Genomic DNA, 22,133 nt, shown 5'->3' with positions numbered 1-22,133 from the left:
TTGTCAGGCTTTGGCTAGAATTAAGCCTGTGTTTAAAACTGTTGCTCCTCCGTGCAGCTTAAACTTGGTTCTTAAAGTTCTTCAGGGTGTTCCGTTTGAACCCCTTCATTCCATTGATATTAAGCTTTTATCTTGGAAAGTTTTGTTTTTGATGGCTATTTCCTCGGCTCGAAGAGTCTCTGAGTTATCTGCCTTACATTGTGATTCTCCTTATCTGATCTTTCATTCAGACAAGGTAGTTCTGCGTACTAAACCAAGGTTTTTACCTAAGGTTGTTTCTAACAGGAATATCAATCAAGAGATTGTTGTTCCATCATTATGTCCTAATCCTTCTTCAAAGACGGAACGTCTTTTGCATAATCTAGACGTGGTCCGTGCTCTGAAGTTCTACTTACAGGCAACTAATGATTTTAGACAAACTTCTTCTCTGTTTGTCGTTTACTCTGGACAGAGGAGAGGTCAAAAGGCTTCGGCTACCTCTCTCTCTTTTTGGCTTCGTAGCATAATACGTTTAGCCTATGAGACTGCTGGACAGCAGCCTCCTGAAAGAATTACAGCTCATTCCACCAGAGCTGTGGCTTCCACCTGGGCCTTTAAGAATGAGGCCTCTGTTGAACAGATTTGCAAGGCTGCAACTTGGTCTTCACTTCATACTTTTTCCAAATTTTCCAAATTTGACACTTTCGCTTCTTCGGAGGCTGGTTTTGGGAGAAAGGTTCTACAGGCAGTGGTTCCTTCTGTTTAATGTTCCTGCCTTGTCCCTCCCATCATCCGTGTACTTAGCTTTGGTATTGGTATCCCAAAAGTAATGGATGACCCGTGGACTGAACACACTTAACAAGAGAAAACATAATTTATGCTTACCTGATAAATTTATTTCTCTTGTAGTGTGTTCAGTCCACGGCCCGCCCTGTCTTTTTCAGGCAGGTTCTAAAGTTTAAAATTATAACTCCAGTCACCACTGCACCTTATAGTTTCTCCTTTCTCGTCTTGTTTCGGTCGAATGACTGGATATGACATGTGAGGGGAGGAGCTATATAGCAGCTCTGCTTGGGTGATCCTCTTGCAACTTCCTGTTGGGAAGGAGAATATATCCCATAAGTAATGGATGACCCGTGGACTGAACACACTACAAGAGAAATAAATTTATCAGGTAAGCATAAATTATGTTTTTAAAGATTAAAAAAAGGCTCATTATAAATAACAGTAGTTTATTTAGATCTACCAGTGTCCCTTTTATGTTCTACACTGTCCTTGGGTGAGTTTTTTGGGAAAATATTCTCCTATCCTGCCTTACTCTAGTAAATCAGAGTGTTCCTAGAATGAAAAAGGTTAACCTCATTATGGTAACCGTCTCTTCTGCTCCGACATTCTTTTTAACAGCTCTGATATTAGACATATTTAACCTGATTTATGGCATTATCAGATGCAATAAGATATTGCTCTACTTATGGCTCAAATCCAGGAGAGAGACATAAACAGAGCTTGTTAGAACATTATGTCTACAGGTGTATAATATATTACATGCAAAGCTTTTGTATAATAATGCAGAATTCATTCTGCGTGTAGGAGACAGCCAGCTACAAAATATGGTAGAAAAATACTACAAGGAGTATGTTGTAAAAAGTGTTATACATCTTTACTTGAGATGTCATATATTCTGATTTTCTTATTCTTATTTTGTAACACTGTCTTTAACTGTTGGCTACACCCTCATTTTTATAGAAAGTTCTTTTTCCTGGTTTAATATATTTGTGTAAATATTCTTTCCTTCTTAATATAAGGAGAGTCCACAACATCATTCATTACTGTTGTGAAATACTGAACCTGGCCACCAGGAGGAGGCAAAGACACTTCAGCCAAAGGCTTAAATACCTCTCCCACTTCCCCCATCCCCCAGTCATTCTTTCCCTTTTATTACAGGAAACACCAGAGATAGATGTCATGGCGTCTCGTCGCAATACCAAGCTACCAAGATATGGGTCGAGGTCCAGGGATCCTCAGACGGAGCTAATAGATGCATTAGCAGTGCCTTGGAGGTTCAGTCTAATTTACATTTTCCCGCCGTTACCACTTCTTTCTCGTGTAGTGGCCCGTAATGGCCGCATCAAGCAGGAGCAGGCATCGGTGATACTGATTGCTCCATCATGGCCATATAGGATGTGGTTCGCGGATCTTGTGAGGATGTCATCTTCTCCTCTGTGAAAGTTACCTTGTTGCAGGGATCTGCTGAAATAAGGTCCTTTTGTTCATCAAAATCTAGATTTTCTGAGGCTGACTGCGTGGAGATTGAACGCTTAGTCCTAGGCAAGAGAGGTTTTTCTGAGAGAGTGATTGATACTCTCATTCAAGCTCGTAAGCCGGTTACTCGTCGCATCTATCATAAGGTGTGGAGAACCTACTTATTCTGGTGTGAAGAGCGTGGATTTTCCTGGCATAAAGTTAAGGTTGCCAGGATCCTATCGTTCCCTGAGGCAACAGATTTCTGCCCTATCTGTTTTACTGCACAAGGGGCTCTCCGAGCTTCCCGGTGTACAGTCCTTTGTTAAGGTTCGGATTAGGATCAGACCTTTGTTTAGATCTAAAGCTCCTCCTTGGAGTCTAAATCTTGTTCTTAAAGGGAGTCAAGTCCAAAAAAACCTTTCATTTTTCAAATAGGGCATGTAATTTTAAACAACTTTCCAATTTATTTTTATAAACAATTTTGCTTTGTTCTCTTGGTATTCTAGTTGAAAGCAAACCTAGGGAGGCACATATGATAATTTCTAAGCCCTTGAAGGCCGCCTCTATTTTATTTACTTTTCACAGCAGGGGAGAGCAAGCTCATGTAGGCCATATAGATAGCATTGTGATCACGCTCGTGACTAGTGGCAGACACTGCACTAATTGGCTAAAATGCAACTATATGCAAAATAACTAAAAGTCATGTGATTAGGGGCGGTCAGAAGATGCTTAGATACAAGTTAGTCACAGAAGTAAAAAGTGTATTAATATAACAGTGTTAGTTTTGCAAAAAACTGGGGAATGGGTAATAAAGGGATTATCTATATTTTTAAACAACAAAAATTCTGGTTTTTACTGTCCCTTTAAGGTGTTGCAACAGGATTCCGTTTGAGCCTATGCATGAGATTGACATTAAATTGTTGTCCTGGAAGGTTCTTATTCTACTGACTTATTGCTTCTGCACGCAGAGTATCTGAGATTGCCGCCTTGCAATGTGAGCCTCCTTATCTGGTGTTCCATTCTGATAAGGCTGTCCTACGTACTAAGTTAGGTTTTATTCCTAAAGTCGTGTCAGACCGCAACATAAATCAAGAGATAATGGTTCCTTCATTGTGTCCAAATCCTCCTTCTGCAAAGGATTGTTTGCTTCATAATCTGGACGTGGTTCGCGCCTTGAAGTTCTACCTTCAGGATACTAAGAATTTTAGACTTGTTTGTTGTCTATTCCGGGAAGCATAAGGGACAGATGTTCTCTTCGACTTCCTTATCTTTTTGGTTAAGGAGTGTTATCCGCTTTGCTTATGAGACAACAGGACATAAACCTCCTCAGAGGATTACGCCTCATTCTACTAGAGCAGTGGTTTCCTCTTGGGCCTTTAAGAACAAGGCCTCTATGGATGAGATTTGTAAGGCGGCTACCTGGTCCTCCTTACACACTTTTTCTACATTTTACAAGTTTGATGTTTTTGCTTCGGCTGAAGCAGTTTTCGGGAGAAAGGTTTTGCAGGTTTTTGCCCCTCCCATTATCAATCAGTGTCCTCTAGAGCTTGGGTATAAGTTTCTCAACAGTAAGGAATTGATGCCTTGGACTCTCCTTATATTAAGAAGGAAAACATAAATTATGCTTACCAGATAATTTCATTTCTTTCTGTATAAAGAGAGTCCACAGCCCCACCAATGTTCTCCGATGGGCGGCCCTCTAAATTATATTTTTCTTCTTGCACCATTTATTCTCCTACTGTTCCCTCTGCAGAATGACTGGGGGATGAGGGAAGTGGGAGAGGTATTTAAGCATTTGGCTGGGGTGTCTTTGCCCTTTCTTGGTGGCCAGGTTCAGTATTTCCCAACAGTAAGGAATGATGCCGTGGACTCTCCTTATACAGAAGCAAATGAAATTATCTGGTAAGCATAATTTATGTTTTTCTTTATGGTACCTATCAGAGAACAAGTAATTGTAAAAGCATTTTGTTTACAGTTCATGAGGATTCAGTTACTTAAAGGGACAGTAAAGTCAAATTTAAACGTTCATGATTCAGATAGCGCATGCAATATTAAACACTTTTCCAATTTACTTCTTTTACCTATCTTGCTTTGTTCTCTTTTTATATGCTTTTTTGAAGAACAAATCTAGTTTGGTAGAACTTTAGCAGTAGTCACGTGTCTTTAGTATTCTATGGCAGCAGTATTGGCAACCATATATAACATTGCTATAAACATTATTGCAGGCACTGCTGCCAGATGGCTTGAGATACGTGCACGCTCCTGAGCTTACCTAGGATTATTTTTTAACAGACAATACTAAGAGAACTAAAAAGACAGTTGTTTAAAATGAATGCTATATCCATCTCCATTAATGTTTCATTTTGACTTTACTGTTCCTTTAAAAATCTCACCTTGGGCCTGATTCGCATAATTTCCCCACAAAGGCAAGATTCTTTAAAAAGGTTTGTCAATTCTACAATGTTCTCCATGGGATTTTCTATTGTGAAATTTCACCTGTGTGTCTCACTAAGGGGCATAAACTACATTTCCAAATACAAAGGAGATATATACAATGGAGTATACTATTAGCAGTTTAAAAAGTATATAGAACGTATGATGTAAAAATTGTGATTAAAGTACATATTAAAAATATTATTAAAGGGAGACCCAATACATCATTTTGACTACTTATTTCTTTCATGTAATTGGTAAGAGTCCATGAGCTAGTGACGTATGGGATATACAATCCTACCAGGAGGGGCAAAGTTTCCAAAACCTCAAAATGCCTATAAATACACCCCTCGCCACACCCACAATTCAGTTTTACAAACATTGCCTCCTATGGAGGTGGTGAAGTAAGTTTGTGCTTGATTTTCTACGTTGATATGCACTTCTCAGCATTTTGAAGCCTGATTCCTCTCAGAGTACAGTGAATGTCAAAGGGATGTGAAGGGAGTATCACCTATTTAATTCTATGGTTTTCTTCGCGGGAAATCTTTTTCATAGGTTCTCTGTTATCGGTCGTAGAGATTCATCTCCTATCTCCCCTTTCAGATCGGCGATATACTCTCATATTCCATTACCTCTACTGATAACTGTTTCAGTACTGGTTTGGCCATCTGCTATATGTGGATGGGTGTTTTTTGGTAAGTATGTTTTCATTACTTAAGACACTCTCAGCTATGGTTTGGCACTTTATGTATTAATATAAAGTTCTAAATATATGTATTGTACTTATATTTGCCATGAGTCAGGTTTATGTATATTTCCTTTTGCAGACTATCATTTTCTTATTTGGGAAAAAACATATTTAGGAAAATATTTTTCTTACCTGGGGTATAGTTTTTTTCAAATCGACTGTTTTTTCATTAAAATGTCATGGGCAAAATTAGGTTCGCGAGGTCGCAAAATGCTGATGTTTATTGCGTCATTCTTGGCGAGAGAGATTTTTTTGGCGCAAAGGTACGTTCGGTGAGCAAATTCGTCATTTCCGGCATGTTAGTTGACGCCAGGTTTACTTGCACAAGGTTGCGTCATTTCCGGATGTTGTTAGCGGCAAAAAAAAATCCTTGTGCGTCATACTTGCCGCAAATAATTTAATTATTTAAATCCCCATTCCTATATGCCCCTTTTCTATGTCAGAGAGCTATGCTGTTTGCATTTTTCCCCATTCCTGAAACTGCCATATAAGGAAATTGATCATTTTGCTTTATATGTTTTTTTCTCTTACATTTGCAAGATGTCTCAATCTGATCCTGTCTCGGAAACCACTGTTGGAACCCTGCTGCCTGATAACATCTCTACCAAAGCTAAATGTATCTGTTATAAATTTGTGGAGATTATATCTCCAGCTGTGGTATGTAATAGTTGTCATGATAAGCTTTTATATGCAGAGAATGTATCCATCAGTAATAGTACAATGCCTGTTGTTCCTTCAACATCTAATGTACATGATATCCCTGTGAATATAAAAGATTTTATTGCTGATGCGATTCAGAAGGCTTTGTCTGCTATCTCACCTTCTAATAAACGTAAAAGGTCTTTTAAAACTTCTCATAAAGTTGATGAAATTTCAAATGACCGACAACATACTGAATTATCCTCCTCTGATGAGGATCTATATGATTCAGAAGATTCTTCCTCAGATAATGACACTGACAAGTCTACTTATTTATTTAAAATGGATTATATTCGTTCCTTGTTAAAAGAGGTGCTGATTACATTGGATATTGAGGAAACTAGTCCTCTTAATAATAAAACTAGTAAACATTTAAATTCTGTTTATAAACCTCCTGTGGTTACTCCAGAGGTTTTTCCAGTTCCTGGTGCTATTTCCCATATGGAATAGGCCTGGTACTTCTTTTATCCCTTCTTCAAGGTTTAAAACAATGTATCCTTTGCCAGCAGTTAGTTTGGAGTTGATGGGGCTATTTCTACTCTTGCCAAACGTACTACTATTCCTATGGAAGATAGTACTTCCTTTAAGGACCCTTTAGATAGGAAACTTGAATCTTATCTAAGGAAACCTTATTTATATTCTGGCTATCTCCTCAGGCCTGCCATTTCTATGGCTGATGTTGCAGCTTCATCAACTTTTTGGTTGGAAAGTTTAGCGCAACAGGAAATGGATCCTGATTTGTCTAGCATTGTTCGCTTGCTTCAACATGCTAATTGTTTTATCTGTGATGCCATTTTTGATATCATCTAAATTGATGTTAAATCTATGTCTTTAGCTATTTTAGCTAGAATAGCTTTGTGATTCAAATATTGGAATGCTGACATGGTATCTAAGTCTAGATTACTATCTCTTTCTTTCCAAGGTAATAATTTATTTGGTCACTGGGGGAAGGGATTTTTTTTTTGCCTCAGAACAAAAGACCTAAGGGTAAATCTAAAGCTTCTAACCGTTTTCGTTCCTTTCGACAAAATAAGGAACAGAAACCTAATCCTTCCCCCAAGGAATCTGGTTCCAATTGGAAATTGTCTTCAAGTTGGAGTAAATCCAAACCATTTAAGAAACCAAAGCCAGCCCCCAAGTCTTCATGAAGGTGCGGCCCTTATTCCAGCTCAGCTGGTAGGGGGCAGATTAAGATTCTTCCAAGACATTTGGGCAGATTGTCTAAAATCAATGGATTCAGAGTATTGTCTCTCAAGGGTACCGAATAGGATTCAGAGTAAGACCTCCTGTGAGAAGATTTTTTTCTCTCACGCATCCCAGCAAATCCAGTAAAGGCTCAGGCTTTTCTGAAGTGTGTTTCAGACCTGGAGCTTTCAGGGGTAATCATGCCAGTTCCGTTTCAGGAGCAGGGTCTGGGGTTTTATTCAAATCTATTCATTGTCCCAATTTACAGTGGAGGCTCCTCCATTGGATCCCAGCCGCACGTGAACCCCTAACCATTTGAACCCCCCAAAACAATAAATAAAAAAAATAAATTAAATAAATAAATATTATTGGCTTTATAAATCTAATTAGATTATTTTTCATTTTGGCTTAATAAATCTAATTACAGTATATAATTTTTAATCCAGGTTCCACTGCAGTTTTGTAAAAAAAAAAAAACAATTGCCATGTTTACTGCTATCTATCGCACAGCACCTCATGTGTGATAGATAGAAGTATAGGGAAAAGCACTTTCCCCTTTCTGTCTGCAGTGCCTGCAGCGCCTCCCACAACCCAGCCCATAGCTTTGCTAACCGCACAGCTCTCAGTGTGCGAGTGAGAACAAGCTAGCGAGAGACTTGTGTGTTGGAGGAGGAACTTTGTCGGGTTCAGATAGTGAGGAGATGGATGCCGAGAAGAATACACATTGATAAATGAGGAGAACTAATAGATCACAAGCCGATCTGTCCAGGTACTAGAGAACAACTATTACTTTTAGCTAATAATAGATGATCAGCCTGTGATTTTCCATAGGACACAATTTGAGGGCTAAGTACCCCATGCGCTGTACCTCCAAGGAAATTGCTTAAATTGTTATTGATTACAGAATTACAATCCATATACGTTATACCCAATACAAACCAGTTAATAAGTCATTTTTTATGCTCCTCTTTAGAGTTAGTGGAACTGCAGTCTGCAGTACAGAGTTACCCATCTCCTGTATCACATGTACCCACAAAATGGGACTTTTAATCCTAACGCAAATCCGATATTTACAACAAGTATGTTTAGTGGATATCTGTTCTCATCCTTATTGTTTTAGCAAATCTTAACCCATCTTTGATCCTTGCATTTTATTCGCTTTTACTAATTAATAATGTTTTCCCCATCTCTGCAATAATTTCCTTGATTATTTCAATTTTTTGCATTAGTCTGATTCACCTTATTCTTCTGTTTGTGCATGTTCTCTCAAGCAGACATGTTACATGTCTATTTAGCTTTGAATGAAAATACAAGAAAATGTATTTAAAAAAAACACATGCTCCTGAACTGACATCTTACTTTTATAAGCCATACATTGTAAAGTGTTGTGTACAGTTGTGTAATGTAAAAAGTTTAAGTTTTTTTTATTCTGCAGTTCGTTTGCAATACTGGGTTTGTAAATTACATTTTTTTTTTTTTAAAGGGTATATTTTTTATCCTATTAATGGAAAAAAATAATCGGAAATTAATTTTGACCTGTAAGTTTATATATTGTGAACCCCCATTTAAATTACCCACAAGCCGCCCTGGTCCCAAAGAAAGAAAATTAATTCAGGCCAGTTCTGGATCTGGAAATTTTGAATCGTTTTGTAAGAGTGCCAACTTTCAAAATGGTGACTATAAGGACTATTCTGCCTTTTGTTCAGCAAGGGCATTATATGTCCACAATAGACTTACAGGATGCATATCTTCATATTCCGATTCATCCAGATCACTATCAGTTTCTGAGATTCTCTTTTCTAGACAAGCATTACCAATTTGTCGCTCTTCCATTTGGCCTAGCGACAACTCCAAGAATCTTTTCAAAGGTTCTCGGTGCCCTACTCTCTGTAATCAGAGAACGGGGTATTGCGGTGTTTCCTTATTTGGACGATATCTTGGTACTAGCTCAGTCTTTACATTCTGCAGAATTTCACACAAATCAACTAGTGTTGTTTCTTCAAAGACATGGTTGGAGGATCAATTTACCAAAAAATTCCTGGATTCCTCAGACAAGGGTCACCTTTTTAGGTTTCCAGATAGAATCAGTGTCCATGACTCTGTCTCTAACAGACAAGAGATGGTTAGAATTGGTTTCAGCTTGTCAGAACCTTCAGTCTCAATCATTTCCTTCAGTAGCTATGTACATGGAAGTTTTAGGTCTCATGACTGCAGCATCGGAAGCTATCCCCTTTGCTCGTTTTCATATGAGACCTCTCCAGCTTTGTATGCTGAATCAATGGTGCAGGGATTATACAAAGATATCACAATTAATATCCTTAAATCCCAATGTTCGACTCTCTCTGATTTGGTGGTTAGATCACCATTGTATAGTTCAAGGGGCTTCTTTTATTCGTCCAACCTGGACTGTGATCACAACAGATGCAAGTCTTTCAGGTTGGGGAGCTGTCTGGGGATCTCTGACAGCACAAGGGGTTTGGAAATTTTAAGAGGCGAGTTTACCAATCAATATGGTATTTTTGCTATTTTCAGGGCCCTTCTGTTTTGGCCTCTGTTGAAGAGAGAACCGTTCATTTCTTTTCACACAGACAATATCACAACTGTGGCATATGTCAATCATCAGGGTGGGATTCACAGTCCCCAAGTTATGAAAGAAGTATCTTGGATACTTGCTTGGGCGGTCTCCAGCTCCTGTCTAATTTCTGCGGTTCATATCCCAGGTGTAGACAATTGGGACGCAGATTATCTCAGCCGTCAGACTTTACATCCGGGGGAGTGGTCGCTCCATCCACATGTGTTTTCTCAGATTGTTCAGATGTGGGGTCTTCCAGAAATAGATCTGATGGCTTCCCATCTAAACAAGAAACTTCCCAGGTACCTGTCTAGGTCCAGGGATCCTCAGGCAGAGGCAGTGGATGCGTTGGCAGTTCCTTGGTGTTACCAATCTGCTTTTATCTTCCCACCTCTAGTTCTTCTTCCAAGAGTGATCTCCAGGATCATCATGGAACAATCGTTTGTGTTGCTGGTAGCTCCAGCATGGCCTCACAGGTTTTGGTATGTGTATCTTGTTTGGATGTCCAGTTGACAGCCTTGGCCACTTCCTTTAAGGCCAGACCTTCTGTCTCAAGGTCCGTTTTTCCATCAGGATCTCAAATCATTAAATTTGAAGGTATGGAAATTGAACGCCTAGTGCTTAGTCATAGAGGGTTCTCTGACTCAGTGATTAATAATATGTTACAGGCTCGTAAATCTGTTTCTAGGAAGATTTATTATCGAGTTTGGAAGACTTATATTTCATGGTGTTCTTCTCATAAATTCTCCTGACATTCTTTTAGAATTCCTAGAATTTTGCAGTTTCTTCAGGATGGTTTGTATAAAGGTTTGTCTGCAAGTTCCTTGAAGGGACAAATATCTGCTCTTTCTGTTTTATTTCACAGAAAGATTGCTAAGCTTCCTGATATTCACTGTTTTGTACAGGCTTTGGTCCGTATCAAGCCTGTCATTAAATCAATCTCTCCTCCTTGGAGTCTTAATTTGGTTTTGAAGGCTTTACAGGCTTCTCTGTTTGAGCCTATGCATTATTTGGACGTTAAACTACTTTCTTGGAAAGTGTTGTTTCTTTTGGCCATCTCTTCTGCTAGAGTAGTTTCCGAATTATCTGCTCGCTCTTGTGAATCTCCTTTTTTGATTTTCCATCAGGATTTGCAGACTTCATTTAAATTTCTACCGAAGGTTGTGAATTCTAACAACATTAATAGAGAAATTGTTGTTACTTCTTTGTGTCCTAATCCTAATAATTCTTTGGAGAGATCCTTACATTATTTGGATGTTGTAAGAGCTTTGAAATATTATGTTGAAGCTACTAAAGATTTCAGGAAGACTTCTAGTCTATTTGTTATCTTTTCTGGTTCTAGGAAAGGTCAGAAGGCTTCTGCCATTTCCTTGGCATCTTGGTTAAAGCTTTTGATTCATCAGGCTTATTTGGAGTCGGGTCATGCCCCGCCTCAGAGAATTACAGCTCATTCTACTAGATCAGTCTCCACTTCGTGGACTTTTAAGAATGAAGCTTCAGTTGATCAGATTTTCAAAGCAGCAACTTGGTCTTCTTTGCATACATTTTCTAAATTCTACCGTTTTGATGTATTTGCTTCTTCGGAAGCAGTTTTTGGTCGAAAAGTTTTTCAGGCAGATGTTTCAGTTTGATTCATCTGCTTATGTTTAAGTTTTTTCTTTTCATTTATGAGAATAAACTTATATTTTGGGTTGTGGATTAATTTTTCAGTGGAAAATGGCTGTTATTATTTTTATCCCTCTCTAGTGACTCTTCTGTGGAGTTCCACATCTTGGGTATTGCTATCCCATACATCACTAGCTCATGGACTCTTGGCAATTACATGAAAGAAAACATAATTTATGTAAGAACTTGCCTGATAAATCCATTTCTTTCATATTGGCAACAGTCCATGAGACTCACCCTTTTTATGGTGGTTATGATTTTTTGTATAAGGCACAATTATTTCCAAATTCCTTTTTTTTATGCTTTTTACTCCTTTCTTTATAATCCCTCTACTTGGTTATTCCTTAAACTGAATTGTGGGTGTGGTGAGGGGTGTATTTATAGGCATTTTCAGGTTCTGGAAACTTTGCCCCTCCTGGTAGGATTCTATATCCCATACGTCACTAGCTCATGGACTCTTGCCAATGTGAAAGAAATTAATTTATCAGGTAAGTTCTTACATAAATTATGTTTTTTGCATACCAGAGAAGCATCCTGCAACTGGTCCCACATCTATATAAGCTTGTAAGAAGTACATGAAAATATTTGTTAGTTAGGAGCCGAAAATGGTCGCCAAGCTCTACTCACCTATTCCGTGTATATTTTGTTTTGTTATGTTTCTCCAATCTTGATTGACTCGTTTTTTCCTACTTGCATAAGCTGATTAGTGCATGTGCAATTTGAAATAGCTAACTTAAAAATATTAAATATGCACTGCTAATCTGTCATACAAGAAAACAGCTAACTGGACAAGAAGAAAGCTGTGGGCAGAGCTTGGTGGCCATTTTCAGCTGCTAACAAACAATTATTTAAAAATTTCATGTACTTATTACAGCTTATGGATGTGGAACCAGTTGCAAGATGCTTGTCTGGTATGTAACAATAAGTAAAAGAATAAGTATTGGGTCTAGGCTGTGCCTTTAATAATAATTAAAAAGAATATTAAAAGTATGCAGTAGAATGTGAGTTTGTTACACAGCAAAATTCTTATTTAAATTACACAGGAAAAAATTGTTTTTCAGATTCAATGTCATTTCAAAATACAAAGTTAAATATGCACCAACACGTACAATATTCAGAAAGTACTTTTTTTCATTGTAAAATGAGTCTCGCAGCCTTAGAGAGTGGGCTGAACAAGGGCATTCCGTGGGTGTGCCTAACGTTTTCTCACAGGTCTCATTTACACTTCCAGGTCTCACTGTTTTATCTTTGAAATGAAAGCTAATGAGATTTTCAAAATAAACACTTAACATTATAGATGAAAAAGACATATATAAAACTAGAAGCAAAGTACACTGAGAACATTGTAATTTGATTTGTGTTTGCTTTAATTTTTTTTATCAGTGCTAGGTACTACCTGTCATTACTTTTTATGTGAGGCAGCTCAAAACTCACCAGGACTTACAGGTTCCTCCCCCCTTTTAAGGAATTGAGTCAATTCTGCCCCATAAAGGAACCGCAATGCACTTGTATGTCCTTTTAAATTGTGAGTGTCAAGGTGAAGTTTCAAGCCCTGATAAGTATTTATAATACAGTTACATAAACAGGTTACAGAATTACAATGATGGAAAAAGAGCCTTGAACAACAAATAAGAACCATAAGGCAAATCTCTGCCATATCTCTCACTGAAACGTAGGCTTAATTACTTATTTTTTGCTTATTCATAAGTAGAACTTTCCTACATTAATTTACTCTTTGTCGGGTGCACTACTGGAATTTCACCCCAGCAGTATAGTGACTGCCATAATATTTCTGCTAAGGTGCCATTGTGAACATAATATGGCTAAAACAAGGGAGGTCATGCATCAGTGTCACTGGGTGACATTTGCCAATGGGGATGCGGTTCATTTGGCATCCAAGGGTGTAAACCAAGTCCTAATTCTAACCATAGACATAAAAACGCGTTTCTGTCTTTCTTTTATTAATCTACCAACATAGTATAAACATTTCCCAAACTCATTAACATATAGTTTGCTGCATTTATTTGTCAATGTCCTCACTTGAGGAACCAATCAGACTTACTGGAGTAGATAAGTCTAGCCTCTGTCATTTTGTTAGAAAAACCTGTATTGTTTTTGCAGTATATTATGTTAGCTCCTCTACTGAGGCCTGTTATGGACTGAGGTGTAGCAGTGGGTTAGGCTTATGAATAATAAAAAAGGGCGCCTCTTTGTGCAGATATGACCAAATTCCTCCACCATAACCACCCAACAGATCGATACTAACAAGTGTTAGCACTCAAATTTGTGCTATAGCTGGCGTGCTGAGAGCTCTCAATGTCTCAGGCAGCTCACTGTTCAGCGTCCCCCAATTTTCTACCGTCTGGTGCCAAAACAGGTGCCTTGATTGATTCTAAAACTGGAGCTCCTCAAACTTTAAACCTCCAGAGTAAATTTATAGACTCCAAGGGGCCGATTTATCAATGTTTATCCGACATGATACACTGTAGCGTATCATGTCTGACAGACTTCGCTGAATACCGACAGCATACGCTGTCGGCATTTAACATTGCATAAGCAGTTCACCACAACTGCTTGTGCAATGTCTGCCGCCAGCAGGGGGTGTCAATCAGCCAGATTGTATAGGATCGGGCGGGTTGCAGACCACAGCCTCAGAGGCAGCGGACCAGTTATGGAGCAGCGGTCTTTAGACCGCTTCTTCATAACTGCTGTTTCCGGCGAGCCTGAAGGCTCACACGGAAACAGGGGCATCAAGCTTCATTCAGAGCTTGATAATTCGGCCCCCAAGCCATTATATGTAGCCAATAAAACTTTAAAGGGACAGTAACTCAGAAATGAATCCTTCAATTTTGCATTTGCATGATTTAATCAATATACGTTTCATTCATCAATTTTCATATTTATGTAGTTTGTAATTAAAAATGTTATCTCAAATCTTAGCCCCGTTGGATATTACCTGGCGACCTACCGCTCTGCTGCCTTTTTTTTTTTCACTTTCAAAGTAATGGCCATCCACCTATCGCTAAAATATCTGTAGCACTATGGAATCATTTTGTGAATGTGCACTTGATGACATCACAAATGCCTGGCTTAGTGTGGTTAACATGCTTGCGCAACTTTCGACTCTCTCGTGTAACTCATGTGAAGCAATCAATGCTTTAGTACTACATTGACAAGCTTCAGTGTGAGGAAATGTAGGCGTCCTAAGAATTTCATGTGGGCTGAACAAAATGGCTCTATACCTCCCATTTAAGATATGTCATAGAGTGGTTGGAGAAGTACCGGGCACTAACAGATTCTATTACTAAAAGTAAGCTTGATTATTACATATAAATCTTATTATTTTTACAGAATAAAATAAGTATGTTACGAATATCTAAGGATTTAGCTGTTAAGGGGTTAATTCTGTTTAGTTTGTGAACTAAAATCAGTTGTTTGTTTTTTTAAAAATAGCTGTGTACTGGATTTTTTGTGTTTTCTTTGATGTGCCAGAACCCCTCATAAATAGTTTCTAAAACCCTTCCTCCAAATGTTATTGTGTATGCATTGAGTCAATCTGTCAGCTCCAGAGATACAACAGTGCTTCTCCCCCATATCCTGATGAGGTCAATAAAAGGACATTGGTCTAATGCCTATATGTGTTTAAAGACAGGGGGGTTTCTTAGCCCGCCCAGGAGGGTGTGGTCAGGCAACCTGATCTATGGAAGAAAGGTATAAGGGCCTTGTGTGTTAACACTGAAATTGGTCATTCTTACAAGGGGAGCTGTTCTACAGGGTAAGGACCATTGCTTTCATGCCCGCCCCTGGCACAGATCTTGAGACTAGTAAAGTATTCAATCTGTTTTTATCCCTTTTTATTTTAAATAACTGTTTGCTGTGTGTAATTGTATTTGTAACGACTTTTTATTAATAATGCATTGTGCATAATATTTTTGGTATAATAAATAATTCCTTTATTAAGTTTTGCCTTTGTCTAATAATTGAACCACGTTACTGAACAGACTGGAATATTAGAACTGTATAATTTAGGTTATTTTCTGCTAAATTGTACTCAGAGTTAATGTGTAAGTCTGGGTTTTTCCTTAGGATTTTCCCTTTAATAAATTTTAAGTTGTGGCAGTTTTGGAGCTATATGGTTGTTAGTTTAGTGTGGGTGGCATTAAAGGGAGTTTTGGGCATTTCTTTTACGTCTAGTACAGACTAGGGAGTGTTGTTAACCCTTGCACCCACGGAACTAAATCACAAGCTGGCCTGGTGTGGCCTATTAGTGAGAGTAGAAGGGGTCTGATAACCCTTTCTCCAACATAGGTGTGTCCGGTCCACGGCGTCATCCTTACTTGTGGGATATTCTCTTCCCCAACAGGAAATGGCAAAGAGCCCAGCAAAGCTGGTCACATGATCCCTCCTAGGCTCCGCCTACCCCAGTCATTCTCTTTGCCGTTGTACAGGCAACATCTCCACGGAGATGGCTTAGAGTTTTTTAGTGTTTAACTGTAGTTTTTATTATTCAATCAAGAGTTTGTTATTTTAAAATAGTGCTGGTATGTACTATTTACTCTGAAACAGAAAAGAGATGAAGATTTCTGTTTGTAAGAGGAAAATGATTTTAGCAACCGTTACTAAAATCGATGGCTGTTCCACACAGGACTGTTGAGAGGAATTAACTTCAGTTGAGGGAACAGTGAGCAGAATTTTACTGCTTGAGGTATGACACATTCTAACAAGACGATGTAATGCTGGAAGCTGTCATTTTCCCTATGGGATCCGGTAAGCCATTTTTATTACAGACAATAAATAAGGGCTTCACAAGGGCTTTTTAAGACTGTAGACATTTTCTGGGCTAAATCGATTCATATAATAAACATATTTAGCCTTGAGGAATCATTTTAATCTGGGTATTTTGTAAAATAATATCGGCAGGCACTGTTTGGGACACCTTATTCTCTAGGGGCTTTCCCTTATCATAGGCAGAGTCTCATTTTCGCGCCGGTATTGCGCACTTGTTTTTGAGAAGCATGACATGCAGTCGCATGTGTGAGGAGCTCTGATACATAGAAAAGACTTTCTGAAGGCGTCATTTGGTATCGTATTCCCCTTTGGGCTTGGTTGGGTCTCAGCAAAGCAGATACCAGGGACTGTAAAGGGGTTAAAGATAAAAACGGCTCCGGTTCCGTTATTTTAAGGGTTAAAGCTTCCAAATTTGGTGTGCAATACTTTTAAGGCTTTAAGACACTGTGGTGAAATTTTGGTGAATTTTGAACAATTCCTTCATACTTTTTCGCAATTGCAGTAATAAAGTGTGTTCAGTTTAAAATTTAAAGTGACAGTAACGGTTTTATTTTAAAACGTTTTTTTGTACTTTGTTATCAAGTTTATGCCTGTTTAACATGTCTGAACTACCAGATAGACTGTGTTCTGAATGTGGGGAAGCCAAGGTTCCTTCTCATTTAAATAGATGTGATTTATGTGACACAAAATTTAGAGAAAATGATGCCCAAGATGATTCCTCAAGTGAGGGGAGTAAGCATGGTACTGCATCATCCCCTCCTTCGTCTACACCAGTCTTGCCCACTCAGGAGGCCCCTAGTACATCTAGCGCGCCAATACTCCTTACTATGCAACAATTAACAGCATGAACTGTTGGCCCCCGATCCGGGACCGGATCTGGTGGGGGGCAGACTCTCTCTCTTCGCTCAGGCTTGGGCAAGAGATGTTCTGGATCCTTGGGCACTAGAAATAGTCTCCCAAGGTTATCTTCTGGAATTCAAAGGGCTTCCCCCAAGGGGGAGGTTCCACAGGTCTCAATTGTCTTCAGACCACATAAAAAAACAGGCATTCTTACATTGTGTAGAAGACCTGTTAAAAATGGGAGTGATTCATCCTGTTCCATTAGGGGAACAAGGGATGGGGTTCTACTCCAATCTGTTCGTAGTTCCCAAAAAAGAGGGAACGTTCAGACCAATCTTAGATCTCAAGATCCTAAACAAGTTTCTCAAGGTTCCATCGTTCAAAATGGAAACCATTCGAACAATTCTTCCTTCCATCCAGGAAGGTCAATTCATGACCACGGTGGATTTAAAGGATGCGTATCTACATATTCCTATCCACAAGGAACATCATCGGTTCCTAAGGTTCGCATTCCTGGACAAGCATTACCAGTTCATGGCACTTCCTTTCGGATTAGCCACTGCTCCAAGGATTTTCACAAAGGTACTAGGGTCCCTTCTAGCGGTGCTAAGACCAAGGGGCATTGCAGTAGTACCTTACTTGGACGACATTCTGATTCAAGCGTCGTCCCTTCCTCAAGCAAAGGCTCACACGGACATAGTCCTGGCCTTTCTCAGATCTCACGGATGGAAAGTGAACGTAGAAAAGAGTTCTCTATCTCCGTCAACAAGGGTTCCCTTCTTGGGAACAATAATAGACTCCTTAGAAATGAGGATTTTTCTGACAGAGGCCAGAAAAACAAAACTTCTAAACTCTTGTCAAATACTTCATTCCGTTCCTCTTCCTTCCATAGCGCAGTGCATGGAAGTAATAGGTTTGATGGTAGCGGCAATGGACATAGTTCCTTTTGCGCGCATTCATCTAAGACCATTACAACTGTGCATGCTCAGTCAGTGGAATGGGGACTATACAAACTTGTCTCCGACGATACAAGTAAATCAGAGGACCAGAGATTCACTCCGTTGGTGGCTGTCCCTGGACAACCTGTCACAAGGGATGAACTTCCGCAGGCCAGAGTGGGTCATTGTCACGACCGACGCCAGTCTGATGGGCTGGGGCGCGGTCTGGGGACCCCTGAAAGCTCAGGGTCTTTGGTCTCGGGAAGAATCTCTTCTACCGATAAATATTCTGGAACTGAGAGCGATACTCAATGCTCTCAAGGCTTGGCCTCAGCTAGCAAAGGCCAAGTTCATACGGTTTCAATCAGACAACATGACGACTGTTGCGTACATCAACCATCAGGGAGGAACAAGGAGTTCCCTGGCGATGGAAGAAGTGACCAAAATCATTCAATGGGCGGAGACTCACTCCTGCCACCTGTCTGCAATCCACATCCCAGGAGTGGAAAATTGGGAAGCGGATTTTCTGAGTCGTCAGACATTACATCCGGGGGAGTGGGAACTCCATCCGGAAATCTTTGCCCAAATTACTCAACTGTGGGGCATTCCAGACATGGATCTGATGGCCTCTCGTCAGAACTTCAAGGTTCCTTGCTACGGGTCCAGATCCAGGGATCCCAAGGCGACTCTAGTAGATGCACTAGTAGCACCTTGGACCTTCAAACTAGCTTATGTATTCCCGCCGTTTCCTCTCATCCCCAGGCTGGTAGCCAGGATCAATCAGGAGAGGGCATCGGTGATCTTGATGGCTCCTGCGTGGCCACGCAGGACTTGGTATGCAGATCTGGTGAATATGTCATCGGCTCCACCATGGAAGCTACCTTTGAGACGAGACCTTCTTGTTCAAGGTCCGTTCGAACATCCGAATCTGGTCTCACTCCAACTGACTGCTTGGAGATTGAACGCTTGATCTTATCAAAGCGAGGGTTCTCAGATTCTGTTATTGATACTCTTGTTCAGGCCAGAAAGCCTGTAACCAGAAAAATTTACCACAAAATATGGAAAAAATATATCTGTTGGTGTGAATCTAAAGGATTCCCTTGGGACAAGGTAAAAATTCCTAAGATTCTATCCTTTCTTCAAGAAGGATTGGAGAAAGGATTATCTGCAAGTTCCTTGAAGGGACAGATTTCTGCCTTGTCTGTGTTACTTCACAAAAAGTTGGCAGCTGTGCCAGATGTTCAAGCCTTTGTTCAGGCTCTGGTTAGAATCAAGCCTGTTTACAAACCTTTGACTCCTCCTTGGAGTCTCAACTTAGTTCTTTCAGTTCTTCAGGGGGTTCCGTTTGAACCCTTACATTCCGTTGATATTAAGTTATTATCTTGGAAAGTTTTGTTTTTGGTTGCAATTTTTTCTGCTAGAAGAGTTTCAGAATTATCTGCTCTGCAGTGTTCTCCTCCTTATCTGGTGTTCCATGCAGATAAGGTGGTTTTACGTACTAAACCTGGTTTTCTTCCGAAAGTTGTTTCTAACAAAAACATTAACCAGGAGATAGTCGTGCCTTCTTTGTGTCCGAATCCAGTTTCAAAGAAGGAACGTTTGTTGCACAATTTGGATGTTGTTCGCGCTCTAAAATTCTATTTAGATGCTACAAAGGATTTTAGACAAACATCTTCCTTGTTTGTTGTTTACTCTGGTAAAAGGAGAGGTCAAAAAGCAACTTCTACCTCTCTCTCTTTTTGGATTAAAAGCATCATCAGATTGGCTTATGAGACTGCCGGACGGCAGCCTCCTGAAAGAATCACAGCTCATTCCACTAGGGCTGTGGCTTCCACATGGGCCTTCAAGAACGAGGCTTCTGTTGATCAGATATGTCGGGCAGCGACTTGGTCTTCACTGCACACTTTTACCAAATTTTACAAGTTTGATACTTTTGCTTCTTCTGAGGCTATTTTTGGGAGAAAGGTTTTGCAAGCCGTGGTGCCTTCCATTTAGGTGACCTGATTTGCTCCCTCCCTTCATCCGTGTCCTAAAGCTTTGGTATTGGTTCCCACAAGTAAGGATGACGCCGTGGACCGGACACACCTATGTTGGAGAAAACAGAATTTATGTTTACCTGATAAATTACTTTCTCCAACGGTGTGTCCGGTCCACGGCCCGCCCTGGTTTTTTAATCAGGTCTGATAATTTATTTTCTTTAACTACAGTCACCACGGTATCATATGGTTTCTCCTATGCAAATATTCCTCCTTTACGTCGGTCGAATGACTGGGGTAGGCGGAGCCTAGGAGGGATCATGTGACCAGCTTTGCTGGGCTCTTTGCCATTTCCTGTTGAGGAAGAGAATATCCCACAAGTAAGGATGACGCCGTGGACCGGACACACCGTTGGAGAAAGTAATTTATCAGGTAAACATAAATTCTGTTTTCTGTGCCAAATAAGTGACTGGCGCAGTGTTGGATAACCTTGGGTCGTCACAAAGTGTTTCAAATGTAAACATAAAACTGAACACAGACTGAGATTTTGAGAATTGTAAATTTACTGACCCTTTAATAAAGCTTTAAAAACCTATATAAAAACATCAAGCTTTTACATATAAGCTCATATATTCATATACACAGGGTTAGGTTTGTAAATTAAAATTACAGGAAAAGGAGGCAAAATAAATAACGTATATTGCAAATTGATTTACTATGATACATATTTTATATTACTTTGTAAGTGTTTTATGTTACCACTCACTTTTTATACAAATGGTGGTTTGCGACATTCTCTCAGGGGAATGTTATGCGTTGCACAATCTGAATATTGTCAAGATCCTCACCTACAACATAATACAATTTGCCCTCCCTACATAATTCTATTTATCCACTGCCCTTTTCTGTAAAGAAGTGCAATTACTTCTTGACCTGCTACTACCAACTAGACATTATTCTCCCTGGTTCAAGTTTTCATCCTTTTATGAAAACATCTTTCCTCCTTGACACTATTATTATTATTATTGAAATGATTTAGTTGTATCTGTCCATTGTCTCCTCCAAATTCAAACATATATTTTATTTTTTAGACCATGCACCATTTTAGTAGACCTTTTGCTATACATACAAGAGAAGACAGGCGTTACCTGCACGGTATCACCAAACTTATTTGTAAAGGATTTTAGTACCATACTTTAATTAGGTAAGGTTTCCTGCCAATGTCAAGGCAAACCCCATTGGTTAGTCCTACTCTATATTTTTATTCATGATGCATTCAAATCTGGTTTTTTTTTGTGCACTCATAGCCCCTGCAACCTGTATAATGACCAAAGATTGGAATCGGGGGAGAATTTTGGCCTAGGCAAACAAGGCACTTTTGAATCCCACTACACACACATACACCCAGCACTACACACACACATAACATAAACACACACACTCACCATTTTCACACACAGACACACCTATAAACACACAAGCAATTGAACATGAACATTTACTTTGGAAGTGCCATGGAAAAAAAGTCACGTTACAGGTGAAGGTGTCGAGTGGGGGCAGCAGAATTTTGGATGCCTAGGGCAGCACAAAACCTAAATACGCCACTGGGTGGAATCATTTAAACCTCAGCAAATTTACCCTTTTAGGAACATACAAATGTGAGACTTAAATTTTACGTTGTACATATAGGTGTACCGCTGAAAGAACACAGTTCAGCCACATTCGCTTAACATTTGTTTTCTTTTTTAAGATCTATAGTTTGATAATTGTATCAGCTTACATGACATTGTACATTTTGTATATTTATATTTAGTTTTTTGTTTTTGCAGCACGTTCCTCGGATTATGGTCCAGTCTGCTAGTATTGATGAGAACGCTTTAAAGCCTAAAACGGTAGGTAGATCAGTGGGGGGGGGGGGGGGTGAGTAAACTGTTCTTTCTTTCCTAAGATATAGACAGTGCACAACATCATCAATTACTAGTGGGAATATCACTCCTGGCCAGCAGGAGGCGGCAAAGAGCACCACAGCAAGTTAAGTGTCACTCCCCTACCCATAATCCCCAGTC

The 22,133-nt window shown here is 39.5% G+C and overlaps 1 protein-coding gene across 1 annotated transcript in view; it reads left to right on the top strand.

The window, feature by feature from the left end:
* Positions 1-22,133, top strand: part of KIF13B (kinesin family member 13B) — a 654,496-nt gene that overhangs the window by 619,019 nt on the left and 13,344 nt on the right. The window contains exon 38 of the mRNA XM_053709534.1: positions 21,897-21,959. Coding sequence (XP_053565509.1) covers positions 21,897-21,959 — 63 coding nt within the window. The remainder of the gene's footprint in view (positions 1-21,896; positions 21,960-22,133) is intronic.

Source organism: Bombina bombina, chromosome 4 (assembly GCF_027579735.1).
Source record: "Bombina bombina isolate aBomBom1 chromosome 4, aBomBom1.pri, whole genome shotgun sequence".
NCBI lineage: Eukaryota > Metazoa > Chordata > Amphibia > Anura > Bombinatoridae > Bombina > Bombina bombina.
This window is presented reverse-complemented; position numbering and strand designations above follow the sequence as displayed.